Source organism: Stenella coeruleoalba (genome assembly GCF_951394435.1).
Source record: "Stenella coeruleoalba genome assembly, chromosome: 9".
Lineage (NCBI taxonomy): Eukaryota > Metazoa > Chordata > Mammalia > Artiodactyla > Delphinidae > Stenella > Stenella coeruleoalba.
In genome coordinates this window covers 59,176,682-59,203,495 of record NC_137155.1, presented here as the reverse complement: position 1 = coordinate 59,203,495, position 26,814 = coordinate 59,176,682, and the positions used below count along the sequence as shown (strand labels likewise).

The following is a 26,814-nucleotide window of genomic DNA, read 5'->3' as shown; positions in this document are numbered from 1 at the left end:
CTGGCTCACTCAGGCCGCAGGGAGAGAGGGGTATGGAGTGCGGGGCGAGCCTGCGGTAGCACAGGCTGGCATGACGTTGCACCAGCCTGAGGCGCGCTGTGCATTCTCCCGGGGAAGTTGTGCCTGGATCACGGGACCCTGGCAGTGGCCGGCTACACAGGCTCCCGGGAGGGGAGGTGTGGAGAGTGACCTGTGCTCGCACACAGGCTTCTTGGTGACTGCAGCAGCAGCCTTAGCGCCTCATGCCCGTCTCTGGGGTCCGCACTGTTAGCCGTGCCTCCCGCCCGTCTCTGGAGCTCGTTTAGGCGGTGCTCTGAATCCCCTCTCCTCGCACACCCTGGAACAATGGTCTCGTGCCTCTTAGGCAGGTCCAGACTGTTTCCCGGACTCCCTCCTGGCTAGCTGTGGCGCACTAGCCCCCTTCAGGCTGTGTTCACACAGCCAACCCCAGTCCTCTCCCTGGGGTCTGACCTCCAAAGCCCGAGCCTCAGCTCCCAGCTCCCAGCCCCCACCCACCCTGGCAGCTTAGCAGACAAGCCTCTCAGGCGGGTGAGTGCTGGTCGCAGATGTGCCATCTTGAGCATGTCATTTAAGTCCTTTGGGCATTATTTTCCAGTTTATAAACTGGAGAGAGAGATGAACTAAACTGAGTATCCAAGGTTTAATATGTCATCTTCCTTCAGACTACACTGTCTCTCTTAACAAACCCAGCATTCGCTTATCATCTTAGCTCCAAGCCTGAGGGTCACTTCTGCCCTATTCCTCCAGGTCAATCGCTAAATCCTACCCAATCACCCTCATTTCTACTTCTGGCTTCAAATGTTCCACCATGCCCACACCAGGGCATGAAGTCATGGAAAGGACACGGGGTCAGGCAGACCTGGCTCAGGACTTATTTGCAGTATTGTTCTAAGTGAAGTGTTTAGCACGTGACCTTGGTTTATTCATCTGTGAAATGGGGAACAATGCCTCCCCTCTTGCCTTCCCACATCATCTTGCCCTTGTATTTCAACCTTCCCTCTTCCCTTATCATGTTTCAGATGGCTGAATCTTCCTGAAGTACTGTTTCTACCTGTCCTTTCCTCCTATTTAGAAACCCCTAGAGATTCCCTACAATACCAACTTGAAACGCTCAGGCTTGGCTTGGTTTAATAATCTAATCCCATCCTAACAACACCCCAGTATAACCTCCTGCTCCCAGAAAAGAACCCTCCTTTTTAGTCCTGCTGGTTTCTTCATTGAGGGTTCCTTCTGTTCCCTCACACCTTACTCTTTCTGTCCAGGCCAATCCCACCCACCCTTTGGTCCCTCCTTTTCCATGAAGTCTTCCCTGACCACTCCTGAAAAAGGATTCTCTACATTTTTCTTGACAAAGGTATGCCTGTCTCCTCAAGTTTTACACCTTCCTCACTTTCTTACTTTCTTCTCTTAATTTTTGGCGGCTTATACTGGCCTCAGAAGTTGAACGGCTGGACTCCATCCAAGTTGTAAATACTGGCCAGCAGAGGCAGAAAAGCAACAGGACATCTGTGGTGTCAACCTGGATGACCAAAGACTAACATTACTGGTCAGGGGTGCCCCAAATTTGCCTTTAAAATTCCAGTAAAGACACCCGAGGGTGATAGGTAACATCTAACTACACCTAGGGACCAGCTATATGCAATGTGGTCCCTCTAAGCCTTGTCAAGCCAGTCTCAGAATAACCCATAGACGCTTCAAGGTCAAAATCACAAATTTATCTGGAAGGGCATTTTTGTAGTTGAGAAAGATGTTCACTAGACTATGACCTCCTTGAGAACAAGGATCATGTTGTACTCAAAACAGTATTCCCAACAACCCACATAGGGTCTGGTAAGAAGTTGATAAGCAGGGTTTTTTAATCATTTATTCTCAGTAAATGAAAGATTGACTGGGGGCTATTAGACCATGTTAAAAGTAGATTGCTGAAACCATTTCTCTGATATCTAATGATCAAAACAGAGCCATCCTTGTCTTGGACTATATAGGAACAATTCTACCTGAAGGACATGGAATAGATTCTCAAGCAAATGGTATTTTGCTTCCTCTGATGTGATAGGAATACTGAGAACAGTCAGCCCTCTCTCTGGCTAACTCTGTATTATCCATTTCTCCTTCTCTCCTGGTACTTTTATACCCTCCAAGGCCAACTAGAAAATGGATCTGGGGAGAAAAATGCCCAACCATCATGGTAATTTTTGGACTCACCTTCCCTATTGTCTCATTCATCTGTCTTGCATACAAAAATAGCTCCACTGCTGGTTTTTTTGGTCTCAAATCTATTCCTAATGGAATTTAACTAGCTTTTTTGCTCAATTCTAAATAAGATGAAAGTAATCGTAACAGGAAGTGGTGAGGATTAAACACTGAGAGTACAGTCTGAGAACAATGGTACCCAGGCTTCTTCCATCCACAGACCACTTCAATCACATAATACTCCACGGATCACTCCTAGTATCTCCAGTCACATCACACATCAGAATCAAGGGGAAGATGGGTATTTCTTTTGATGCAGTGGCAATGAGGCAATGGTTTCACATCTCTTATGTTCCTTAACAAATTATTAATTAATTTTTGCTGGGAGCAAAAGTACATACCAGTGGTACACAGAATTACATGATCTGTAATCACCATTCATCCACAAGGATGACTGTCATAGGACTGTAGAGTCACTTCCAAAATTCTGATGGGTTATTTGCATCTTTTCCTTTATAATTTATACCCCTCCAACTCCCAAAAGGACGATTTAAGGAATTCAGGATACATATACTCTCACAAACCACAAGGAGCCACAATTCACACAGAGGCGATACAAACTGATTTTTTCCCTGGTATCATTAACCAGGAAAACCTAACCTGAAGTGAATTATGTACAAGGCACATTCATATATGCGATCCATTTCACCTTTATAACAAATCTAGTATGGCTATTATTCTTGCTGTCACAAAACTGAGGCTCAGGGAGATTAAGTAAGAGCTAAACTACAAAAAAATTTTAGAAAAAAAAATAGGACCTAGGGTTAGGCAAAGGTTTAAGATCTGACACTAAATGCACAAGCAATAAGAGAAAAAAACTGATAAACCAGATGTCAAAATTTAAAACTTTTGTGCTGCAAATGACACCATAAGAAAGTGAAAGACAATCTACAGAACAGGAAAATATATTTGCAAATAATATATGATAAGAAACTTGTATCTAGAATAAAGAGCCCTAACAATTCCATAATGAAAAAATAACCCAATTAACAAATGGGCAAAGGATGTAAATAGACATTTCTCCAAAGAAGATGTACAAATGGCTAAATAAACGCATGAAATGATGATCAACATCATTAGTCATTAGGGAAATATAAACCACACTGAGCTACCACTTCACACTCACGAGGATAGATATAATAAAAGAGACAGACAATAACAAATGTTGGTGAGGCTGTGAAGAAACAGGAAACTTCTTTCATTACTAACAATAATGTAAAATGGTGTAGCCACTTTGGAAAAGTTTAGCAGTTCCCCAAACTGTTAAAGAGTTACCACATGACCCCACAATTCTACTCCTAGGTTTATATTCAAGAGAAATGAAAACACGTCCACACAGAAATGTGACACAAATGTTCACAGCACCATTACTCATAATAACCAAAAGAATGGAGCAACTCAAATGTTCATCAGTTGATGAACAATCAAAATGATATATACATACAATAGAAAATTATTTGTTAATAAAAAGGAATGAAGTACTGATACATGCTACAACACTGATGAATCCAAAAAAACATCACAGTAGGTAAAAGAAGACAGTCACAAAAGATCACATAATGTATGATTCCATTTATATGAAATGTCTGGAATAGGCAAATTTATACAGACAAATTAGTGGTTGTCAAGGGCAAGAGGGGGTGGGGGGAATGGTTGATAACGGGTATTTCTTTTTAGGATAATGCAAATGTTTTAAAATTGATTGTGGTGATGGTTATACACTGTAAATATATTAAAAACCATTGACTAGTATACTTTAACTTTTTTTTTTGCGGTATGTGGGCCTCTCACTGTTGTGGCCTCTCCCGTTGTGGAGCACAGGACACGCAAGCTCAGTGGCCATGGCTCACGTGCCCAGCCGCTCCACGGCATGTGGGATCTTCCCGGACCGGGGCACGAACCCGTGTCCCCTGCATCGGCAGGCGGACTCTCAACCACTGTGCCACCAGGGAAGCCCTTGACTAGTATATTTTTAAATGGGTGAAATTCATGAGAGGTTAATTCATATCTCAGTAAAGATGTTAAAAAAAAAAAAAAAAAGGTTGACTAGTGAGACCATGAGAATCTTGCTCTGAATCACTCACATTCCAGATGGCCTCTTGGCACTGTTTACACAGTACAAACATATATGGACAAGCATCACCTTCTTCCACCTGGGGGGGTAAGCAAAATTATAGCACCTCCTTAGACAACCATCTGGTGAGCATGATGCAAGCTTTTGTTATTTTTGGAATGCAGTGCTGCAATGTGCTTGTGTTTTACTGCACTGGAAGGGCCCAAGAAGCCTGCAACCGGCTACAGCTCATGGCAGAAGCCCTCCTGTGTGCTGAGTGGGCAGGAAAGGGACCTAAAACTGAAAGTAGAAAGCTCAGAGCACAGCTCAGAAAATTTCATTGTGACAAAACATATGCACAACACCAGGCAAAGTCCTCCGTACTCCTGAATTCCTCCCCACCTCCCACCCCCAAATAAAGTCTGCTATTCTAGGTCGACATACTTTAAATATAGGCACATTATGAATCAGCTAGAATTATATAACGATCAAGCAGGAAGGACCTTTACAAGTATTATGTAATGAATGGAAAACAGACACTGGAGCCACTTACTAACTGTGCAACCTTGGGCTAGTTCCTTCCTCCACCTTTCTGTGCCTCAATGTCTTCATCTGGAAAATGGGAATAATAAAGGCAACTGCTTCCTAAAATTGCTGCAAAGATTAAATGAGTTAATCCATGTAAAATATTTAGAATAATGCCTAGAACATTAGAAGTGTTAAGTATTTTTTTTGGTTTTGTTTTTTTACTATTCTTACAATTATTAATGGGTAAATCTCATCACTTTTATGGAGGAAGATACTCAAGCTCAGAATGATAAAGTGACTGCAGCTGGCAGTGACAGAGCCGGCACTAGACTTTAGGACTCTTTGACTCAACTAGTGTTCTACTATAGAGCATTAATGTATAACCAAGCAGGTATAATATCCCTTGACTAACTTTTAGGGCTTGAAAGATACAAGTAACAAACTTACAGTGCCTAGTGTTATGTCTCATACAATGCAGGTGTTTGTAAAATGTTTAATCCACCCCCTTTCCATTCCGGGCTTAATCTTCTAATATGTGAAGAGAGGGCTGGACACTAAATCCCAGAATATCCAATGTTCTACTGCACAAAAGGCAGGATGGCTCAGCATGTTGAAGAAAATACACAGAAGCTCTTTTTCTTTTTCCTTTTCCTCTGATGGAGCACAGGGTACCTGAGTTTGCCTAATAGATTAGGGAAAAGAGACTTTTCTTCCTTTCTCTTTCTGTATTTTAGCAGCACACTCATGTGAGCAATTTAGATACTGCTATTCTCAGGGCTTGATGGATGTTTCCAACTTTCAGTAATTGATACCTAACAGTTTAACTCAAGAGGCAAGAGAAGCTCACAAAATAACTACAGTATTTGGCAAAATACAATAAATGTAACCAAAATGAGCTTTTAAACAATCTCACCATTTCTCTCTTACACACACGCAAACACATGCACGTGCATGCACAATCACTCCACAGTGTTTAAACCAGCCTATGGGGTCCTGCAATTTCAGGCCTGCCCTCCATCCCTGCAGTCTTGTTGGAGCCTCTTCTCAGCTCTCCAGCCATGTGGGTCTTCTTTCCTTTCCTTACACTTACCAGTTTTTTTCCTGCTTTAGGGCCTTCACACTGACATTCCCTGAGCCTAAAAAGCTTTTCCTTATAGCCTCCAACTGCACTTCTGCTATGGCCTCACCATCTACCCAGCTTCTGTTTATCCTTCAGGCTCTGCTTAAATCTTTTCCTCAGTGAAGCCTTACCCAGCGACACAGACTAGCCTCTCCCATCCTCTCCCCTCAAATCACACACACTTGGAACTTGCTTCCAACCATGTATCCAATGAATGTCTGTCTCCCCCACCAGACTGTAAGCTCAAGAAAGGCAGGATCAGTGTTTGTCTTGTTTTTGCCCTGTGCCTAGCACAGAGCCCAGCACACCAGTAGCTGGTGAATGAAATTAACAACATCCACCAAGGATTCAAAGGATCAGCTGATAAACTGTTTCTCTAACCTCTCCAGTCAAATTTGGACATAAGGCATCCCATATCAAGCTGTGGACATGACGGAAATAAACTACACAAACGGGTCATGTACTCCCTTCGGAGAAAAATTCAAAATGAACAAAAACTTAGACTGATATTACATGTATTTTTAAATTACTATGTGCAAAACCATAAGAAAAAAGATGTTACTTTTAAAAACAAGCTTCAGGAGAAGAAAATTAGTGATGTCTTCGTCAAAGCTTGTCATTAACACTCACACTATGCTCTTTTGGGGAGACTAACTTGCATAAAAGGGTGGAAGAAACAAAAATGCATTTGCTCCTCCTAGACTATTACCGTTCCTTTCCAAAGTAAATGTATCTCCTAAGGAAAGAGAATGTGCTGAACCGTAATTCTAAGTATACCCAGTGTGACGGGCTTCTATGAACAGTTTGTCCACAGAGAGGTGGCTTGTGGGCCATGGGAACAAGCAGCATGATGTAAGGACAGTCATCTCTGGCAATGGCTCCAGCGCCCCTTTTCTTTAGGGCTTCCACTATGGCATCACTCACAAAATTAACTTCTCTTACTTGGGGCAGAAAAAAGTAGACTCTTTTCCAACAGAACAGATGGTACAGGCACCACATGATAAAGATTCCAAAAGATCCTTCTAGAGAAATTTTGCTTTATTGAAGGATACATAAAAACAGTAAGGGGAAAAAAAGATATTTCATGACCAGGAAGTAGGTACAGTACCAAGAGACTAAACCTTCTATATAAAGGAGGAGGAGAAGAAGAAAGAAGAGGCAAAAAAAAAAAAAAAAAAAGGAGCGGGGGAGATGGAACAAAAGAAGGAAGAGTGTTGAGGATGAAAGAAAACAAGTTAAAAGGTGTGTGTGATGGAAAGGGGGGAAAGACCAAGACCAGCGACTAAATTTCATTCAAGGGCATAAGATTATACATCTTAGAGCTTAGAGATACCTCAAAAGCAAATTACTTGATCAAGCACCCTCCCTTTAGGTTAGGAGAACTTAGTCTCTGACATTCACCAGAGTCCAGCCATGAGGCATCCACATCAAATACAATCTCTTGACATCAAATGAAGGTCCTTGAAGCAAAGGGCAAGTCTTCTAAGACACCCCTCCTCACTCAGTTTCTCCTAATGATCACAAGAAAAATAAACAGAACTCATTTGCAACCACACTATGCATAGGGAAGAGATTCTGGGTATACCCAACAGGTGCACTTCTGGCTGTGCTCTAGAACCTCATCAGTCACTATGCCAACTGCTCCTCCCAGACACAAATGTCCTTAAAACACCCCCAGAGGATCACACTACAACCTTAAAAAAAACTGTCCTATGGTCCCCTAGGATGGGAAAATACATCTCTGCCACTCTAAGAGACACTGGGAATGTTTCTCATTTCAAATACATTGCTATTAAAATTTTAAGTGCCCACCTCATTTTCCATAATAAAAAGTTTAATTTCAAAAAAGTGCCTAGCACAGTTTCCAGAACACAGAAGGCTTTTATTTATATACTCATTTATGAAAATGCTCATCCTGAATCATATTCGCAGCTGAAAAATAGTTATGACCTTCTCAAAACATGAAGTACTTCCACAAATTGGAAAGGGAGTGGGATACTATTTTTAAGCCATTCTGCTCAGCGGGACAAGAAAAGAGTTGCTAATGCTTGCGTTCTATTTTACGGTAATTTCTGAGTCTGTAAAACAAAAAGAAATGCCCAGTGAGAAAACCAAAAACCTTGTGCATACTTTGGAACTGAGACGTAACTCTGATACCTTGGTCTGCACTCGGATGACTCTGCAGGTGACAAAGGGAAAGTGCTTGCTCTGGGGACTTTGTTTGAAAAAGGACCTTTCACCTCTGGGATTCCAGGTAACTGCTGGCATTTATTTGAAACCTTCTGAGACAAGCTCCTTCGCCAGAATTCGAGACTCCCAGAGGACCCCACTGCGGGAATCAGCGCCTCCCTCCCGCTGCCACCGAGGGCATCGTGCCTTTCAAGTCACCCCACATCTCAGGATTTCTTAGCTTTCCTCAAAGTGAGGAAAGCTACGGCCCTCACCCAGCCCCTACAGGGGGCTGTGTCTGTATAGCACGGGAGACATAGAACTGCTGTGGGGAAACATTCCCGGTCCGCGCAGGCCTCTCTGGTCTCAGGAGGGACCGTGACCCCGACCCCCCGAAGGCGCGTCCCGACGCCACCCTCCCGCGGCTCAGACAAAGGACCAGAACCCTGGCACGGCTCCCACTCACCGCTCAGATAGTTGGTCCACTTGTACAGCACCCCCTCCATGGCGCCCGCGGCCACCTTGCCCTCGCCTGCCGGCCCCCTCACTGCCCCAGGCCCCAGGAGGCGAGGAGCACCGGCAGCAGGGCCATTGCCCGGCGCTGCCGAGCCGGCCACTCCCGGCGCCTAGGCCCGGTGCGGGGACACCCTGCGGGCCTCACATCCCGGGCCCGGGGGCGGGGTCACTGTGACGGCCTCCGCACGTGAGGACGCAGCCGGCCGGTGGCCCGGCGCGGCGGGCCCGGCGCGCTGTCCTCAAGGAGGTCAAGGCACTGGGTGGGTCCGAGGGGCGGCTGAAGCCACCCAAATGTCCCGAGTGAAGGAGCTGGTTGCTGGCGGCGCCACGACGCTCTACCTGAGTCCTCGACCCACGGAGCTCGGGGCCCGCTCGCGCATGCTCAGTGCACCGCTTGCGCGTCTGTTCCCAAAATCCACCCCGGGGTTTAGAGGCGCCGGCGCCATGGCTGATGTAGTGAGAGAGGCCCGCGGGGAAAATGAGTCCTGGGAGTCAGGCTTGGGACTAAAGGCAGGGTGAGAAGGGAGGAGGGAGGCCTCTGGGACCACGATGCAACACAGTCCTGACTCAATGGTGCCGTAGATGGGTTCCATCACCAGATGTTTGGGAGCCACCGTGGCCCCTTAGGGTGCCCCCTGGATTCTAGTCTTCAGAATTCAACTCTTATTCCAAGGCTAATTAATCCTACGCACTTAAAGACTATTGAGGTACCCAACAATAAGGCGTACGGAGATGATGGGAATTTCACGATAGAATACTGTGGGTGGCCAGCGAGCGTAAACAGATGTTGTCTAAACTGTAAAACCTCGCTACAGGAAGTGTGGTCCGCGCACGGCAGCACTGACATCACCTAGGAGCTTCTCGGAATTGTAGGATCTCGCCACAAGCCCAGGACCTCCCGAATCGAACTTTGCATTTTAACAAGATCTCTCGGGGGATTCCTATGCATATGAAAGTGTGAGAAAGGACTGTGCTAAGGATATTTGACTAGGGAAAATGTTAACTATAGATTTCAGTGGTAAAAGCAGGTTACGAAACACAGTATACAATAGGATCCTAATTGTTTTAGGCATATGTCACAAAACCATGCACCAAAATGTTAAGATGATTATTTCTGGATGGTGGCGTTACAAGAGATCTTTTTCCTTTCTTTCTTTTTCTTTAGTGTAAGGTTACCAGATTTAGCAAATAAAAACACAGAACAATGAATTCGTTGTTTACCTTTAATTCAAATTTAATTCGGCTCCTTTATTTTAACTGGAAACTCTAGTGCTTTCCAGTTTCTTCCAAATCGACAATGAACATGTATTGCTTTTGAAATTATGCGAAAAATGTAAAATTAAAAATTTTAAAGAAAGATGAGCCTGTGTAACTCGTAACTGTGATTATTACTTCTTGAAAGCGGAGGTCTGCACGTCCTTATCCTTGATAGAGGCTATTATTGACCCTCTACACTAAGGTCCTCTAAAATTATTAGCAGCCATAATGTTGTGCGGCGTTGTAGAATGAATCAGATGATGGTTTGATGGCGGGGCTCAGTTGCTTTTGGGGCTGAACAACCTTAAGCAGGACGCTTAACCTCTCCTAGCCAAAATATACTTATCTTTTAATGGGATATAAGAATCTGCCTTACCGGCAGTGTAGAGAGGCTCACGAAGAACGGGAAAGCACTTTGTGAAACCTAAACCACTGTTAAAGTCTTTATCGTTCATATCCTAAGTTAAATAATAAGCAATTACTATTGGGGGGCCTCTCACCAACTGTGAGGGTAAACGAGTCTTTCCTGAGACCTTGGACTTCACACCCTGGCCGGGTTCTTTACAGCTGTGAATCTGTCGAAGTTTCCGGTTAGCTCCGCGTTCCACCCCTCTCTCAAAGTCCGAGGTTGTGGAATTCTGTAATCCTCCGGGTTCCAGGACCTCACCGGGTGGTTCGCCTCTGCGCTACCGCCCTGCTCGGCCGGGTGGTAAATTACATTGTTGTAGAGTCATTGGCTTGAGAGGCTCCTGAGGGACAGCACCGCAAGCCAACGGGAGCTCGCGCTTTCCAGGGGGCAGTGTTGTAAGAGCCAGTCAAGGGCCGGGTTTGGGTTTAACTCTTTAGCGATGAGTTCGCAGTGCGTGGGAAAGTTGTCGGTGGTGAATGTGCCACGTCTGCTAGGAAGGGGGAGTCATGAACTTGCCAGAGGCTGTTGTCTTTAAGTCTTCAACTACATCCTTAACTCTATGAGGTCGGGGGGCCCTTTTTGTGTTTTTGTAGCAACTTTTTTCCCGCCCTGGTAACATGAGGCTTTTCTTGTGGAACGCGGTCCTGACGCTTTTAGTCACTTCTTTGAGTGGGGCTCTGATCCCTGAACCAGAAGTGAAGATTGAAGTGCTCCAGAAGCCGTTTATCTGCCATCGCAAGACCAAAGGAGGGGATTTGATGTTGGTCCACTATGAAGGCTACTTAGAAAAGGACGGCTCCTTATTTCACTCCACGTGAGTAATTATACCCTGCAGGTAAAATAGTAAAGAACCCACCCACATATGCCAGCTCTTGGGCAGGAACAGTGGCGTGTACCAGCTTTATCCCTCTTGAAAAAAACTGAAATATCTAATTTCTTAGTTTGGGGAAAGGAAATTGTTTAAAGCCAATCTTATATAACAGGGACTTTGAAGGTCTTATCGGAAACATGTGGTCAGGATAAAGCAGTAATTTTTTTAATTATAAAAATTAGAACTAGAATTTCTGAAATGCTGTAGAAATATCTAGGTGTATAATTAGGTAATAAGTAGAAAAGCCTTAAAGGAATTCTCATTTCTCAAACTTTGTTCCTGAGGGAAACTAACTCAATTCCATTTTTATTTTGGTGTAGGTGAAATTTACTTAAACTTTTCATAGCAACTTCATGAGCAGAATATACAATCATTTATTTGCTTGTTGTAGGTTATGTTAATGCTAGTCCATTGACCTAACTTTCTGATAGGTGCCACTTTGGTCAAGGCACAGGACCACGATTTGTTTCATTATTTGTTTCTTTCTAGAAATTCAAAGACTTCATTGATGGGTGTGGGTGTGGTTATGGAAGATTAATTCAATACCTACAGTGAAGGATTTTCAGGTGGTTACACTATCACTATTTCTGTTTTATAAAGAAAGAAATTGCAACATGGAAAACTTTTACAAGTGTAATGATTTCCAATTAGGCATTGATTCTCCAATTCCATTCCAAAAGTATTTACTGAACATTTCTTTATGTTAGGCCCTTTGTTTGTCACTAGGGAGATTTTAAAATCTGGCTTCTCTCCATCCTCATCCATTCATTCATCTATTCATCAATCAAATCCTTAATGCGTCAGGCCCTGGGGATGCAAAGATGACTAAGAGTGGGTTCTTCTCCTCTAGAAGAACACTGTCTACAGCAGGGAGGAAGACAACTCATGATGTAAAGTACAGAATGTTCAAAGTGCTCACAAAGCATAATGGACTCTGGACATAATCATGCCCTGAGAGATGGGGAAAGAGAACGACTTCCCAGAGATCATAATTGAGATGGGCCTTGAAAGATGGGTGGAGGTTTCTTGGTGGAGAATGAGGACGGGAGGACATCCCAGGTAGGGGGAATGTCGTGAACTAAAGCAGTGAAGCTTCATGGCCCTTCCTAGACCTCGTTTTCTGATAAACTACCTTCACTGGGCATTCCGATCTGGTCTGTCATGAGGTTCTGAAGTCAGTGGCACTCTTCTCTGAACTCCGTTAGCCTTTGCAAAAAGTTCCAAGATGAGGGCATGCCATAGAATTCTCAACAGCCCTATCTTTTTTTATCAACAAGGCCGGTGCCACAGTGGACAGTAAACAATATTATGATTTGCATTTGAAACTTCCAATTACATTTTTTATTTTTAGTCTGATCTTTTTTAGACCCAGCCTGCTTTCTTTCAGGTCTCAGAACCAAAAGCCTGTGTGGACCCTGGTGGTGACCGCTTGACATTATTTAGCACTTTGCTACTAAAGTTCTAGTACCTGAAGAGGGGAATATTGTCATGCAGCCTCCATGTAAATGGCCCAGACCTGCTAACTCTCAGTATTATAAAGAAGTACCATCAAATGATCAGTTTATAAAGCATGTTCATTATTTCGAGACCCGTAGCCTACGTGGTAAATAGCCTAAGTCCTTTACCACGACAAGAAACGTGCCAAAACTGTAGGCAGTGCTGGGTGGTAGATTCTTTCTTCTTTCTTTATTCTTTTCTAGCCTTCCCCTATTTTCTATGGTTGCCATTTTGCTACTTTGATCGTGGGGGAAATTAAGGAAAAGAAGTGATGGCCTTTACCTAGATTTAGTAACCATGGTACCTGTGAAGCCTAGTAGAGTGACTTCCGTTTCTCAACTACAAGATATCCTTGAATGGGACACTTTCCTTATTGCACTAAGAGGGAGCTAACTGGGGCTCAGACACTACTCAGCCCACAAGCCCCTCCAGTAGCTCAGCAGGTTGGTTTTCTTAGGCTGGCCTCTCTCCAACTCATAAGCCAGGATATCTTGACCATTTCCTTCTTCCCCAGTCCTTGAGGGGCCACTTCTCCAGACTTCCTTGCATAGCCCCACAATAAACGCCTGGGGAGAGAACTAGGCCAGGGTCTGAGTGGGAATTCAGGGTTGAAGAGCAGCCTCTTGCATGTATCAGAGCCATCAGCAGGCTAGACATCAGGAAAGGTTATAGGCAGGATATAAGACACTGCGCTCCTGACTCCACTGTGCATGTGGGCATGGACCCGTGAGCATTGGCAGTAAATTCTTAGCTTCTCATTCTCCTTCCCAAACTCATCCATTTTCCATTATTTTATCCCTTTTCTGCATCCTAGTGGTTTCCTGGGACAGCATCATTTTGTGATTAAGACTTTGAACTTTGGAGTTGGGCCAGATACTGGCACACTCCTCTGTACAATGGGGTAATAATGGTACTTATCTCATATTATCATTGTTAGACTTAAAAGAAGCAAAGCATTTAGGATAATACCTGTATACAGTAAATGCTGAGAGTTTTTATTATTATTCCCTCTGCCAGCTCTAGCAATTTCAGCTATGTGAAATTTGCATCAAGAAAGGTGGGAAGTGAAGTGAATTACTATAGAATTTGACATGTGCATGTGTGCTATTTTCATTAATTTCCAAACTAATAAAATTAATCAGTCATGGGTGGCAATGTTACACCACAGCAATAAAAAAGTAATGATAAAGTTACTAAGGAGTTCTAATGTGTTTTCTTTCTACTGTAGTCACAAACATAACAATGGTCAGCCTATTTGGTTTACCCTGGGCATCCTGGAGGCTCTCAAAGGTTGGGACCAGGGCTTGAAGGGAATGTGTGTAGGAGAGAAGAGAAAGCTCATCATTCCTCCTGCCTTGGGCTATGGCAAAGAAGGAAAAGGTAATAACAATTCTACACTTTTACTACAGCATTAGAATTCTTCTCTGGATTAGGGATAGAAGTTACTAACTACTATGTATTTTTTTCTAGAAGTAAATAGAGGACTTGGATATCTTAGGAAAATATAATTGTCTTGATTAGCATTTGAGTTGGCCAATTAAGGCCATAATAGGTAAATGGTCAACTGAGCTAATAAGGAAAATCGTTCTGTAATCGCAACTCTATTATTAATATTGCTCACCAATATGGCGGGTTTTGTTTGTTTGTTTGGGGCCACACCACCTGACATGTGGGATCTTAGTTCCCCAACCAGGGATCGAACCCATGCCCTCTGCAGTGGAAGCACAGAGTCTTAACTACTAGACCGCCAGGGAAGCCCCTGGTGGTTTTTTTTTAATGGTGGTATTATTTCCATAACATGATGTTTACCATTTTAACCATTTTTAAGTGTACAGTTCAGTGGCATTAAACATTCACATTGTTGTGCCAGCGTCACCACTATCCATCTCTAAGACTTTTTTATCCTCCCCAGTTGAAACTTACCAATTTGTCTTCACAATGCAAAAAGAAAGACTACTCAACGTAATTGTTTTGATGAGTCAAACATTTGAAATATAGATTATTAAGGCACTAAATGCAGTTTTAGATGTGGGCTGTGTGTGACTCACAAATGAAGTCTCCCACGACAGAGCTCTTATGGGAGTTAATTTTCATCTTTGTTTTAAAGTTGTTTTATAAAGTTTTTGATAATTTATTTAAATGAATAATGGAGTGACATGAAATGAGTTTAATAAAGCAGAAGCAAGTGGGCTAGTTGGTCCAGGGAGCCTTTGTGCCAACTGTTCTAGGGCAGCCAATAACACCTGTTGTTTAGGTGGGAACCCATGCAGTTTTCCAAAGGGCTATTTACAAGAAGCCTGAAGATGTTTACATGCATGTATCCTGTAATTCCTTTATTAGAATCTTACCTAAGGGAATAGTCTGGTATTGGGAGAAAGGTTCATAAACAAGGATGTCCATCACTTGTTATTTCTAATAGCAAAAAGAATGGAACCATCTTAAGTGTATAATGAAAAGGGTGTATCTAGATAAAATATGGCCCAGTTATTTTTAAATGGCATTTTAAAGATTTTAAAAATTACATCTAAAATCTGTGTGATATAATGTTATATTTATAAAGGTAGAAAATGAAGATATATATATTATGATAGTAAGTATTAGGAAAAAATATATACACATACAAAGTGAATCACAAGGAAATAAATAAGAATGTTAATAATGGACAGTGGTTCTGGGAGTTATTTTTATTTCTGGTTCTGTCTCTTCCACATTCCCTACAATGGGCACATATTATATAATGAGAAAGAAAAAAAATTTTAAGAAGTTATCAGAACTAGACAGAAAACCACTCTGACGTAGTAGAAACACAGACTTCACAGCATCCTGAAGTCCAAGCTTAACCATTTACAAGGTGGGGATTATGATTTCCTAGCCCCAGTGTACTGGGAAGAAAATAGGTGTCATATGTGAAGTATTACATATTCTAAATGGATCTTGGTATGTAAATCTTATGCATAGAATAGGATTTACTAACAAAATTCAATTCTTATTTTAATAATGATCCTTTTAGAGAAGTCAAGTATCTAGAAAATGTTTCTCTGATGTTTAAACATTTCTTTCACTTTCCTGTATCTTTGTCTCACCTTTAATATTTATGTATATAGTATTAGTCCATTTCTCTTTCTACATACTCTATTTGACTTGATTTTATTTTATAACAAGTAGAGATCTGAATCTGAGTCATTTCCTTCAAACAGAATACCATGAAACTAATTCTGCTAATACGTATTTAAACACTAATTTTGTAGTTTTTTAGTACCATGTTTGCATGCCTCCTTTTGGAAAGCTACCAGTTTTATCGATGACCTCTAGTGCATGCCCTTCTCTGTCTAGATCTGGAACGGTAAGCTTCGGCACACAGTGTAAGTTTTGTTCTTTTGGTGCTTACAGATGCTCTTTAATGGGATGAGGGGGTGGGGCACTGAGAAATATTTGTAATGTTTACCCGGACCTGTATGTTAAATATAGTTATAAAGAAACACATTGAAAAAAAATTGTCCATGTTTCCCAGAAGTTTTTTGTTTGTTTTGGTTTGGCTTTTTTTTAAGGTCCCTGGGGCTTTAACAAAGCTCTTTTCACTTTAAAAAATTTTTATCTCCCTTCTCAGAAATTTGCTTTAATGTCTCCCCTCCCATGGAACTTCCTTAACATGTGTTAAATTTGCTTCCAGATGAGAAAACTGAGGCTTAAAGAGGGGCAGATGTGAGCCTCAATCCCAGTGTGAAACCAGAGCTCGTTCAGTTATATACTGCCTCCCAGTGGTGGAAACGGCAGTACTATATGTATTTCTAGGCCAGGACTTTTTGACCCAAAAGTTAGTAAATCATTTGTACTATAATTAACTCTGAATTATCTAAAGCCCATTAAGTCATTCTTGACATATAATATGTAACCTCTTAATTATATTTGAAATTTAATACTCAGACCATGAGGCATATCTGTGTGTGTGTGCAAAACAATTTTTAATTGCAAAGCCAAAAACACATTGTTTTTGATCTAATAGTTTGGATTGTTGCTTATTTATTTTGTTTGAATAAACTATAAGTAATTTCTATATATGGGACAATCTTAGAAAGGCTCTTTATTTAATTCAATTAAAACAGTATTTTGTTCAGTACCACAAGTTTTCTATCATCAAAACTTTGGAATCTATTTAATAAAACTTAACCCCTCTCTCTCTTCATGTCAGGTAAAATTCCCCCAGAGAGTACACTGATATTCAACATCGATCTCCTAGAGATTCGAAATGGACCAAGGTCCCATGAATCATTCCAAGAAATGGATCTTAATGATGACTGGAAACTCTCTAAAGATGAGGTGATCTTTCCTTTTTCTTTCTTCCTTTCTTCCTTTCTCTCTTTCCTTCTCTCTCTCCCCCCTCTTCCTTTTTTCCTCCCTTCCTCCCTCCCTCCCTTCCTTTCTTTTAGCTCACTTTTTAAGAAATATATTTTAAAATAAAATTTATTATTTGTGTAAAGTTATTTATAAGTTTTCTTAAACACTGATGCTTTGAAAATTGACTTTTTTTCATAGGAAATCATTGTTTTGGAGAGAAATATATTGAGACTTTTCATTCTTTTGCTTTTTTTCTCCTTAATGCTTAGGGTTCAGTGTATGTTGCTCTCGCCCTGAGTTTTTGAAGATCTATTTTGCCAAGACAATTCCCGTTTTGGAGCTACGATATAAGAAACATAGATGTCCTGCAAAATATCTCACGTGGACAGTTTCTGTTTACAACTTTAGACTGGCTGTTAAATGAGTTGCATAGTGATTTTCTAGCAGTTAGCATCAGCAAGCCGATCACATGCTCAGTTTTGCTCAGGTTAGGAGACCCCAGTCTGGATTTTCCACAGTAGGAGACCTTTCCTAGCCCGCACAGGGTCCTGGTGTTGAGTAAGGAGAAAGGAAGAAGACTTCTCTCTGTAATTTATTTAGGTGTTTGCAGCCGTTGCTACACATACCTGTCTTAGTCTGGCTTCTGTGGGGAAAGAAGTGGAGGTAGATATCTAGCCCTATGTTTTTTGTCTACCCGTATTCTCCATTCTGGCCTGGCTGATCAGAAATCAAGTCCCTTTTTATGCTTTCATCAATTTCATTCTAATGGCCAGGAAATGATTGTCTTTTTTTTTAAATATAAATTTATTTATTTATTTATTTTTGGCTGTGTTGGGTCTTTGTTGCTGCGCGCGGGCTTTCTCTAGTTGCAGCAAGGGGGGCGGGCTACTCTTCGTTGCAGTGCATGGGCTTCTCATTGCAGTGGCTTCTCTTGTTGTGGAGCACGGGCTCTAGGCATGTGGGCTTCAGTAGTTGTGGCTCGTGAGCTCTAGAGCGCAGGCTCAGTAGTTGTGGTGCACGGGCTTAGTTGCTCTGCAGCATGTGGGATCTTGCCAGACTGGGGATCAAACCCGTGTCCCCTGCACTGGCAGGCGAATTCTTATCCAGTGCGCCACCAGGGAAGCCCCAACGATTAAGTGTTAAGACATGTTGTTATAAACCGCAGGGTCCTGATCCACAGCTACTAAATTCATAACACCTCAGAGTGTTATCAGTCATGGACTTTTTTCTATCCAAGATAAATTTGAATTCCCTTTCATTAAAAAAATCTTGAATAAAAAACATTCACATGGTTCAAAAAAATCAATTCAGGGCTTCCCTGGTGGCGCAGTGGTTGAGAGTCCGCCTGCCGATGCAGGGGACACAGGTTCGTGCCCCGGTCCGGGAAGATCCCACATGCCGTGCAGCGGTTGGGCCCATGAGCCATGGCCGCTGAGTCTGCGCGTTCGGAGCCTGTGCTCCGCAACAGGAGAGGCCACAACAGTGAGAGGCCCGCGTACCCAAAAAAAAAAAAAAAAAAAAAATCAATTCAATATAAAAAGATTTATTAAGAAGTCATTCTCCCACCCACATCCTCTTCTACCATGTGACCTCCCCCTTCATATCCAGTTTTACTAGTTTCTAACAAACCCTTCCAGTGTTTCTTTATGCAAATACTAGCAAGCATGAATATATATTCTTATTTCCCCCTTGCTTACACAAGAAGTAGCATACTATACATACTGTTTGACATCTCACTTTATTCACACAATATACCCTGGAGACATGCTCTACATTAGTCCATAGAGTTTCATTATTACTGCCCCCCCCCTTTTTTTTTTTTTTTTTTTTTTTTTTTTCTGCGGTACGTGGGCCTCTCACTGTTGTGGCCTCTCCCGCTGCGGAGCACAGACTCCGGACGCGCAGGCTCAGTGGCCATGGCTCACGGGCCTAGCCGCTCTGCGGCATGTGGGATCTTCCCAGACCGGGGCACGAACCCGTGTCCCCTGCATCGGCAGCCGGACTCTCAACCACTGCGCCACCAGGGAAGCGCCCCCCGCCCCGCTTTTTAACAACGGCATTAAATCCCCTTAATCTTAAAAATAAATATACACTGTATGTTTGCATGTTGGTGGTAGGGGGAGGAGAGAAGATTTGAAACTGCTGATCTAACAGAGGAATAATAGGGATATGATTCAAAATGAAAATATAGGTTAAATTGCATTATGGTGAATCTAGTAGGTAACTGAGGGCAATATTTTGTTTATATATTTAAATATCTGTATAAAAATGGAAACTTTTAGTCTTACATACTCATCAGGCTGGATTTGGCGTGATTACAGCCAGTCCACAGCAGGTACTATTCCCAGACGCCTACTTAAAATTTAAAAAGGCCATCATTTAATCTGATTTTAAGAGAAATATCTGGAATTCTGACCCTTCTTAGAAAACAAGGTCTGGATAATTTGGTGGATTGAAAGATAGCAGTCTTTCAAATGCTTGGCTTTATTTAGACTCGGATTAAGAACACGTAATATGCTTTCACTGTGTGTTTTTCCCATGATATAAGCCATATCTTTGCCTCTGAGCAATATTTTGTGTCTCTACTGTAGCACTATAGCAACAGCTTTTAAGGGGAAAAATTCCTTATAATTCTTTTACTATCATTAGAAATATATCATAAGGTAGTTGTTTAGTAGTTGTTGTATATAACTAAATGCACTACCCGTCCAGTCTGTGATACTGATTGGCTCGATGTGGGTGTCCTATGAATTAGAATTATTAATGTGACCCATTATTTTGTAGGTTAAAGTGTATTTAAAGAAGGAGTTTGAAAAGCATGGTGCAGTGGTGAACGAAAGTCATCATGATGTTTTGGTGGAGGATATTTTTGATAAAGAAGATGAAGACAAAGATGGATTTATATCTGCCAGAGAATTTACATATAAACATGATGAATTATAGACACACGGCTGCCCATTTTATATAGCATCCATCCTTAAAAGAGAGGGTAACCATCTTGAAAGAAAGTCTTATTTGTTAACTATGTTCTGTTCATGCTTTGGTTTTTATTTTTATACATTTTTCTGAATATTATTAGAAGAACCCCTTAGGGCTTCTAAGTACCCATTTCTTTCTGGTAGGTTATTAGGAAGAAAAAATTGATTTGTCTTTGAATAGAAGACTTCTGGACCATTTTCCACTTTTACATATGAAGCCTTATGTTTTACCTGCTTACTTGTAATTTTAAAATATTGCCACCGGGTGCACGCCCAACATAACATCAGGTTATAGCACAAGTCAGCACCCTCTGTTTCTTCTTCCCTCTGTTTTCTCCAAGTTAGATGCTGATATTTGAAAAGACTTTTGCAATAGCCCAAGGCTTATTATTTTCATGTTGTAATGAAACAAGTGTGTCTGTAAGTGCCTTTGAGTCTCTGCTTGAGGAAAAGGGGAAAATGGTTGTTGAGCTCTACATTTAAGAGTTACTGCTTTACTGAGGAGATGTGCAAAGCTGAAATGAGTAAAGTTCATAATTTATAAATATGTTTACATTGAAATATTCTGCCTGGGATTTAAGCTACATAAGGTTAAGTTCCTAGTGATGAATGACCTATTGTGATTAATAGAACAAATTATTTATGTGTTTATTTCTTCATAATAAAATGTGTCAAAGTATTGTAGAGGAGGTAAAGAGTTGTATTGAGTCAGTGTTTACTTTTTAAGGCTGGAAGATCACCCTTCCTGGTTCTTTAATTAACAAAGTCTATAACTAATGTATTATACTATAGTAACATTGTCTTATAGGAGAGATGAGTAATACAATAAAAATTTTCCTATTTCTGACTCATCAAAAAAATGAGGCAGACCCACAGCAGCTACTACTGAATACAGGTCTATCCTGGATCAAAAAGTTGATGATTTTATAATTTTATCTTAAATTGGAATTTTTCCTTAATACTTTAAAAAAGTGCCCAAATCTCCATTTGCTAAGAAGAATCCTTTATAAGTTTACAAAGTGATCTCAAGTGCATCATTGTCTGATTCTCATTAGTCTGAAGCCTATGGAAAAAAGAGGATAGATCTTAATGTACCTATTTTATAGATGAGGGAATTGTCATTAAGAGAGACTGACTGTTGTGCCCAAGGTCAACAACTAACTTATAGAATCAGATTTCTGTCCCCAAGTTAAGTATGTTTCTACTGCCCTCTTCTTTTGAAAAAGTAAAATTTTTCTTTGAATTCATTGGGCCTAATTCCCTCTTCAGTTTGCTCTCCTAGCAGTCAACTCTGTTTTTTGTGTCTGGGTCCTTATCCTTTGAAGATAGTTAACTGGCTGTTTATGGTGCTTTTGAATTCCCATGATCCAGAAATGGCTCTGGTTTCATTGAATAATCTTGGGGTGAACACTGAATTGCCTCAAAAAACCTAGGGGTGAGAGGGTCCAGGTGTGTGTCTTAGTCCTTTCATTCCTGTTTACCTCTAGGTTTTTTTTTTTTTTTTTTAATACTTATGAACAATTACTACATCATATATAGACTACTTTCACCAATTATATATTGACATTTTCGTCACTAAAACATAAAGTTCTTGAGAAGAACATAAATAACACCTTTGTCTGATGAAATCACCTATATTTAGAAAAGTCTTCAGTTGTCACTGCTGTTTTCCTCAACCTGAAGGTGTTATAAGCCACAATACAGAAAGCTTTGGTCTGTATTATTGGGAGAAAGAAAGTAGCTTGTCCTGGGGTGCTATTTTGTATAAACATTACTGATGATGCTATCTGTGGTAGAGCAAGTAAAGTAAAAAGAATTTTGGTTATTCAGGTAGCATGTTTCTTTATCTTGTGTGAATTTGGATCAATTCCCCCCTAAATAGTTAGACACAAGTATGAAATGACAATATATAAATAGGTTATGGTTGTTTTTATGTTACCTGCCTTTTTAGTTTAGCTGCATGTCTGCACCTTTTCATTCGTAAGAATAATCAGACATGAACTGTGACTTCACTTGTATATAATTTGACTCAGTAATACTGCTAAGATGTGTCATATTTAAATTTACACAACTCTGTTGTGGTATTCTTTTCAAAATAAAGTTTATTTGGGAAAGAATTGGTTTTGTGAAAAATTCTTCAAGCCTCAATTTCCTCAGCAGCTTTATTGATTTTCTTAACTGTTACTCTAGGTTTTATGTTGAAATTAAGTGAGGAAAATGGACAGGTAATGAGAGGACAGGGGTATGGTGACATTTTGAATGTGTCTCTGGTTATTCACTCTGTTTAGATATATGTGTAAGGAAAGCTGTGGTGTGGTTTAAATTGTTTTGAAATAAGCATCAAACCTTGAACATTGAGGGCAATAGTTAATGGTGAATTTTTTGGTAGTGGAGAGGTGTATGTGGTGTTTTGCTTTGTTTGGGTGGTAATTATTATTGTTTTGGTTTAGGAGTTTATTGTGTGTCACAGGTGGACATTATGACGATTAATGCCTACTGAGTAAATTAGTGCTATAAAATACCTTATGTAATTAAGTGAACTTCTGGGTTGCCATAAAAATAACAGGAAACAATGATTTCTGATTCAGATGGGTGACTAGCCATTTGAATCTTTCCTTGTGGAAATGAATTTGTACCTCTTATCTTATTTGATATACGATATTGCTTACACCTGTAATGCTATTTAGATATCAGTATGCTGTCTCTCCACTGAATTGAGGATATGGGTGATTTCCCAGTGTTGTTTGGAAACTACAAGAGAAGAAGGAACTTGGTGAAATGTTATGGGAAAAAATAACATGTTCTCACCTCTTGTTAAAAAAGCAAATTGTCTGAATGAACCTAGAGATTATCATACTGAGACAGAGAAAGACAAATATTATATGATATCATTTATAAGTGGAATCTAAAAATAATAAGGATGAATCTACATACAAAACAGAAACAGCCTCACAGACATAGAAAACAAACTTGTGGTTACCAAAGGGGAAGGCAGGGAGGGATAAATTAGGAGTATGGGATTAACAGATACACACCACTACATACAAAACAGATAAACAAGGATTTACTGTATAGCATAGGGAACTATATTCACTATCTTGTAATAACCCTATAATGAAAAATAAAGAATCAGAAAAAATATATAACTAAATCACTTAGCTGTACACCTGAAACTAACACAATATTCTAAATCTATACTTCAATTAAAAAACAAAAGCAAATTGTCATTATAATAATAACTCTGGGAAAAAATAACAAGGGACTTATTTTCCAGAGATGCAAAACACTTGGGCGTAAGAGTTTTGTTTTGTTTTGGTTTTGTTTCTTACCCACTTTAGTTTGAATTGAAATCTAAAATGTCCATCATGAATATAAATTAATATGCCCATTTGAAAACATTAAAATTATAGTACTTCTATTTCTTAATATCTATAGCATTCTTTTTAGTAGGATTTGCATATTCCCTTTTAGTACAATGAAACCCATACATTCTTTCATATGGGTTTGGAGTCTTTATGTGAAGGTAAATTCTTTTCTCTCTTTAAAATATTATTTTGCCTCTGCTTTCAGCTTTGCCTCTGCAACCTCCCTCTCCTTGCTCCAGACTAATAGGAGAAAGAGACCTTAACAAACATTGGATTCATAGCTCAGTCTTCTTCAAATACAGTGAGAGGCATGCTTTGGTTCCTAAAGGCTACAGAAATGTAGTAGTGATTCAAATTTTGTGTACACTACAATCATGTGGGATATGTGTTAAAACTGCAGATTCCTAACCCTTTCCCCAGAAATTCTGATTAATTTGTGGATTGGGCTCATGAATCTGCATTTTAACCCACTTGATAGATGATACCGATGCAGGTGGTCTAAAAACCTTAATTTGAGAGACAATTAACTTCACTAATTCTCTGCCCTTGAATATACAGTCTCCTATGTTTTTCTCTTCTACGAATATTCTTTTCTGCATTCTGGAAAACATTGGGCATTGGGACAACTAATTGTGCCTAAAAATGAATATACAGTTAAAGGATAAGTTGTGTGTAGAAACCATTTTCCCCAGGGTTAGAAATTTTTTATGACTATGAATTCTTACAGCAGAAAGTTAGATGGTCAGTAAATCTATTTTGTGAACATCTTCTCTATGAGAAACGAGAAAAGAGCTCCAGACTTTCCCCCAATTATTCTTCTATATTATTTTTTCAGAATTATCTACAACCCACCCCTTTAGAAGAATATACAGTTGAGATTTAGAAAAAATGAAACTATTCTCTTAAAAATATAGAGATGTATATATGTGTATATATATATATATATATATAGGGCAAACTATATACTGTATATAAACTATAAACTGTATGTATAAAGTATGTGTATGTATATAGTATGTGTGTGTGTGTGTGTGTGTGTGTGTGTATATAGTTTTGTACCAAACATAGCCATTGAAATGCTCTCTCTAGTACATGATTTCCTCTCTCTGGAAACTTCTTTACTGTGGAAGAAGTCAAACTTCCTTTTTGTCAATTTGGGGTCTGTCATCCTCTACTTTGCTCAATTTTCTGTGTTTCACTTATAATTTAGGTAAAATTTCCTAGTAGTTCTCCACGTAAAACCAACAATAATCTTTTTTTTTTTTACCCCTTTAGCTTGAGGGTTGCCAAGGGGTTAAGTGGCTCCTTTTGATATGCACAGATTATTTTTAGGGAAAGGATAAAAACTGTTGGAAGATTCCCAGAGATCTGCAACACGCAGCATGGTGTCTGTGGATTCCTTTGTTTACCAGTTCTTTGTGTCCCTGGACTGCTAATAAAGCCTCTGGCATAAAATGGATGCCTTTAGTGAGTATGAGTCAGCCAATAATTTACAAAGCCAATCTAAGTGCCTGTGAGCTAGACTCCGTCCATTTTATTTTATGATCTAAAAGCAAATGACATGAGATGTTAGCTAAGGTCTTATTTTAAAAATCCAGAGTAAAGTGAATGCTGTTCCCTTGGTCCCTAATAACAGGTAAATTATATTCCACTTGGGGATTTCTGGGAATTTACAAGTCCTTTTATTAATTTAGAATTCCAGGCGGCAGTAGGATAAAGATAATTTCCTCTTCGGTAAACAGTTACAGTAAAAACAATTCCATGCACAATGTAAATTGAGGTATTGAGGGATAGTTTTCATTATTATAAAGAATGAAGGAAGGGTAGGGAGATCCTTTGGGGCTTAGTTCCAATTTCTTATAGCATTTTCTCATTCATTTGTTGGACTTACTCTGTCGGAGTGCATTTTGTGTTAATATAACTCTGAGTTTAATTTTTACCTCTGGGTAGGAGAGTAGGACATTATAACATTCAACCATGTATTGTTGGTTCTTTGCCCTTGTGATCACGTCTCCTGGAATTGTTGTGCAGCTGTTTCGTGCAGTATATGTTCTCTTTGAGACATCCTAGATTTTTAAAAGTTGGTTCTTAAGTTAATAGCTAAATTTAATAAAATGGGTAATTATAATTGTGTAGAATAACCAAGAAGAGGAGTAGTACAAGTACGGGAGATTTGCCCTAAAATAAGAGACAGCATTTTACTTGTGGGAAAATAGGGAAGAACTTAAAGAGGATCTTGCAATGAAATTCTCATTTGAATGGCCAGATTTCCTCCCAGCAGAATTGTTCTCTCCAAGTTTTTCCTTGCACTATTTTGGCTACATTTTATAATATATAATCTTTTACAAAATGTCATGCCACGTACAGTAGTATTCCAGGTTTTCTGTTTTTGTTTTTGTTCTTTTTTTGCGGTACGCGGGCCTCTCACTGTTGTGGTCTCTCCCGCTGTGGAGCGCAGGCTCCGGATGTGCAGGCTCAGTGGCCATGGCTCACGGGCCCAGCCGCTCTGGGGCATGTGGGATCTTCCCGGACCGGGGCACGAACCCGTGTCCCCTGCATCGGCAGGCGGACCCTCAACCACTGCGCCACCAGGGAAGCCCAGGTTTTCTGTTTCGAATCATAGTCTTTAAAGAAAATTAAAAACAGCCTACTAAAGTTAATTGATTCTCACATTAAGACTGAACAGTAAATCAACTCTACGCCCTGGAATTTTTTTCAAACATTTTACTACTATGGCAATAATTCTTTAAAACTATTAACTCTTTATCACTCACCTATCTCCCCTGAACTGGGCAATGTTGTTTGGTTTTCAAAAAAATTTTTTTTGACGTGGGGTATTTTATTTCATTTTTTATAAGAATTAATTTGTAGTACACTGATTTTTTTTTACAGTTCAATAAATCTTAGGACATTCACAGAGTTATGCATACATTACCACAATTTTAGAACATTTTCATCATCCCCAAAAGAAACCCCCATACCCATTGGCAGTTACTGCCCACTTTCCCCGCATCCCCTAAGCTACCAGTCTACATTCTCTATGTATTTGGCTATTCTGGAAATGTTCTAAAAATTTTTAAAGCTCAATCCTTTCTTTATATTCAGGGTAAAGAAAAATCAATGATCTGATAAATTCATATCATGGTAAAATAATCTCTGCTTTTAATTTTTGTTTCAAAAAATATGAAAAGTGTGGGACTTCCCTGGTGGCGCAGTGGTTAAGAATCCGCCTGCCAATGCAGGGGACATGGTTTCAATCCCTGGTCCAGGAGGATCCCACATGCCGCGGAACAACTAGGCCCTTGTGCCACAACTACTGAGCCTGCGCTCTAGAGCTCGAGAGCCACAACTACTGAAGCCCACGACCCCTAGGGCCTGTGTGCCGCAACTACTGAGCCCAGGCGCTGCAACTACTGAAGCCCACGCGCCTAGAGCCTGTGCT

The 26,814-nt window shown here is 40.4% G+C and overlaps 2 protein-coding genes across 9 annotated transcripts in view; one reads left to right on the top strand and one right to left on the bottom strand.

Annotated features, from left to right (window-relative positions):
• PLEKHA8 (pleckstrin homology domain containing A8) overlaps positions 1-9,060 on the bottom strand; it is a 110,110-nt gene extending 101,050 nt beyond the window's left edge. For 2 of the 7 annotated variants that reach the window (XM_079931441.1, XM_079931444.1), the window contains exon 1: positions 8,611-9,060. In XM_079931441.1, the coding sequence (XP_079787567.1) occupies positions 8,611-8,650 (40 nt within the window). In that variant the 5' untranslated portion in view covers positions 8,651-9,060. The remainder of the gene's footprint in view (positions 1-8,610) is intronic. The other 5 variants (XM_079931445.1, XM_079931446.1, XM_079931443.1 and 2 more) reach the window with 4 other exon arrangements.
• A 1,752-nt stretch (positions 9,061-10,812) lies between these two features.
• FKBP14 (FKBP prolyl isomerase 14) lies at positions 10,813-22,261 on the top strand. Of its 2 annotated transcripts, none has more exons than XM_079931007.1 (4): positions 10,813-11,140; positions 13,923-14,074; positions 16,884-17,011; positions 19,814-22,261. In XM_079931007.1, exons 1-4 carry the CDS (start codon positions 10,944-10,946, stop codon positions 19,970-19,972), a joined length of 636 nt encoding a protein of 211 aa, XP_079787133.1. In that variant the 5' UTR covers positions 10,813-10,943; the 3' UTR covers positions 19,973-22,261. The 2 variants fall into 2 exon arrangements, with proteins under 2 accessions (XP_079787133.1, XP_079787134.1); XM_079931008.1 differs by lacking the exon at positions 19,814-22,261 and adding an exon at positions 17,299-18,710.
• The last annotated feature ends 4,553 nt before the right edge of the window (positions 22,262-26,814 follow it).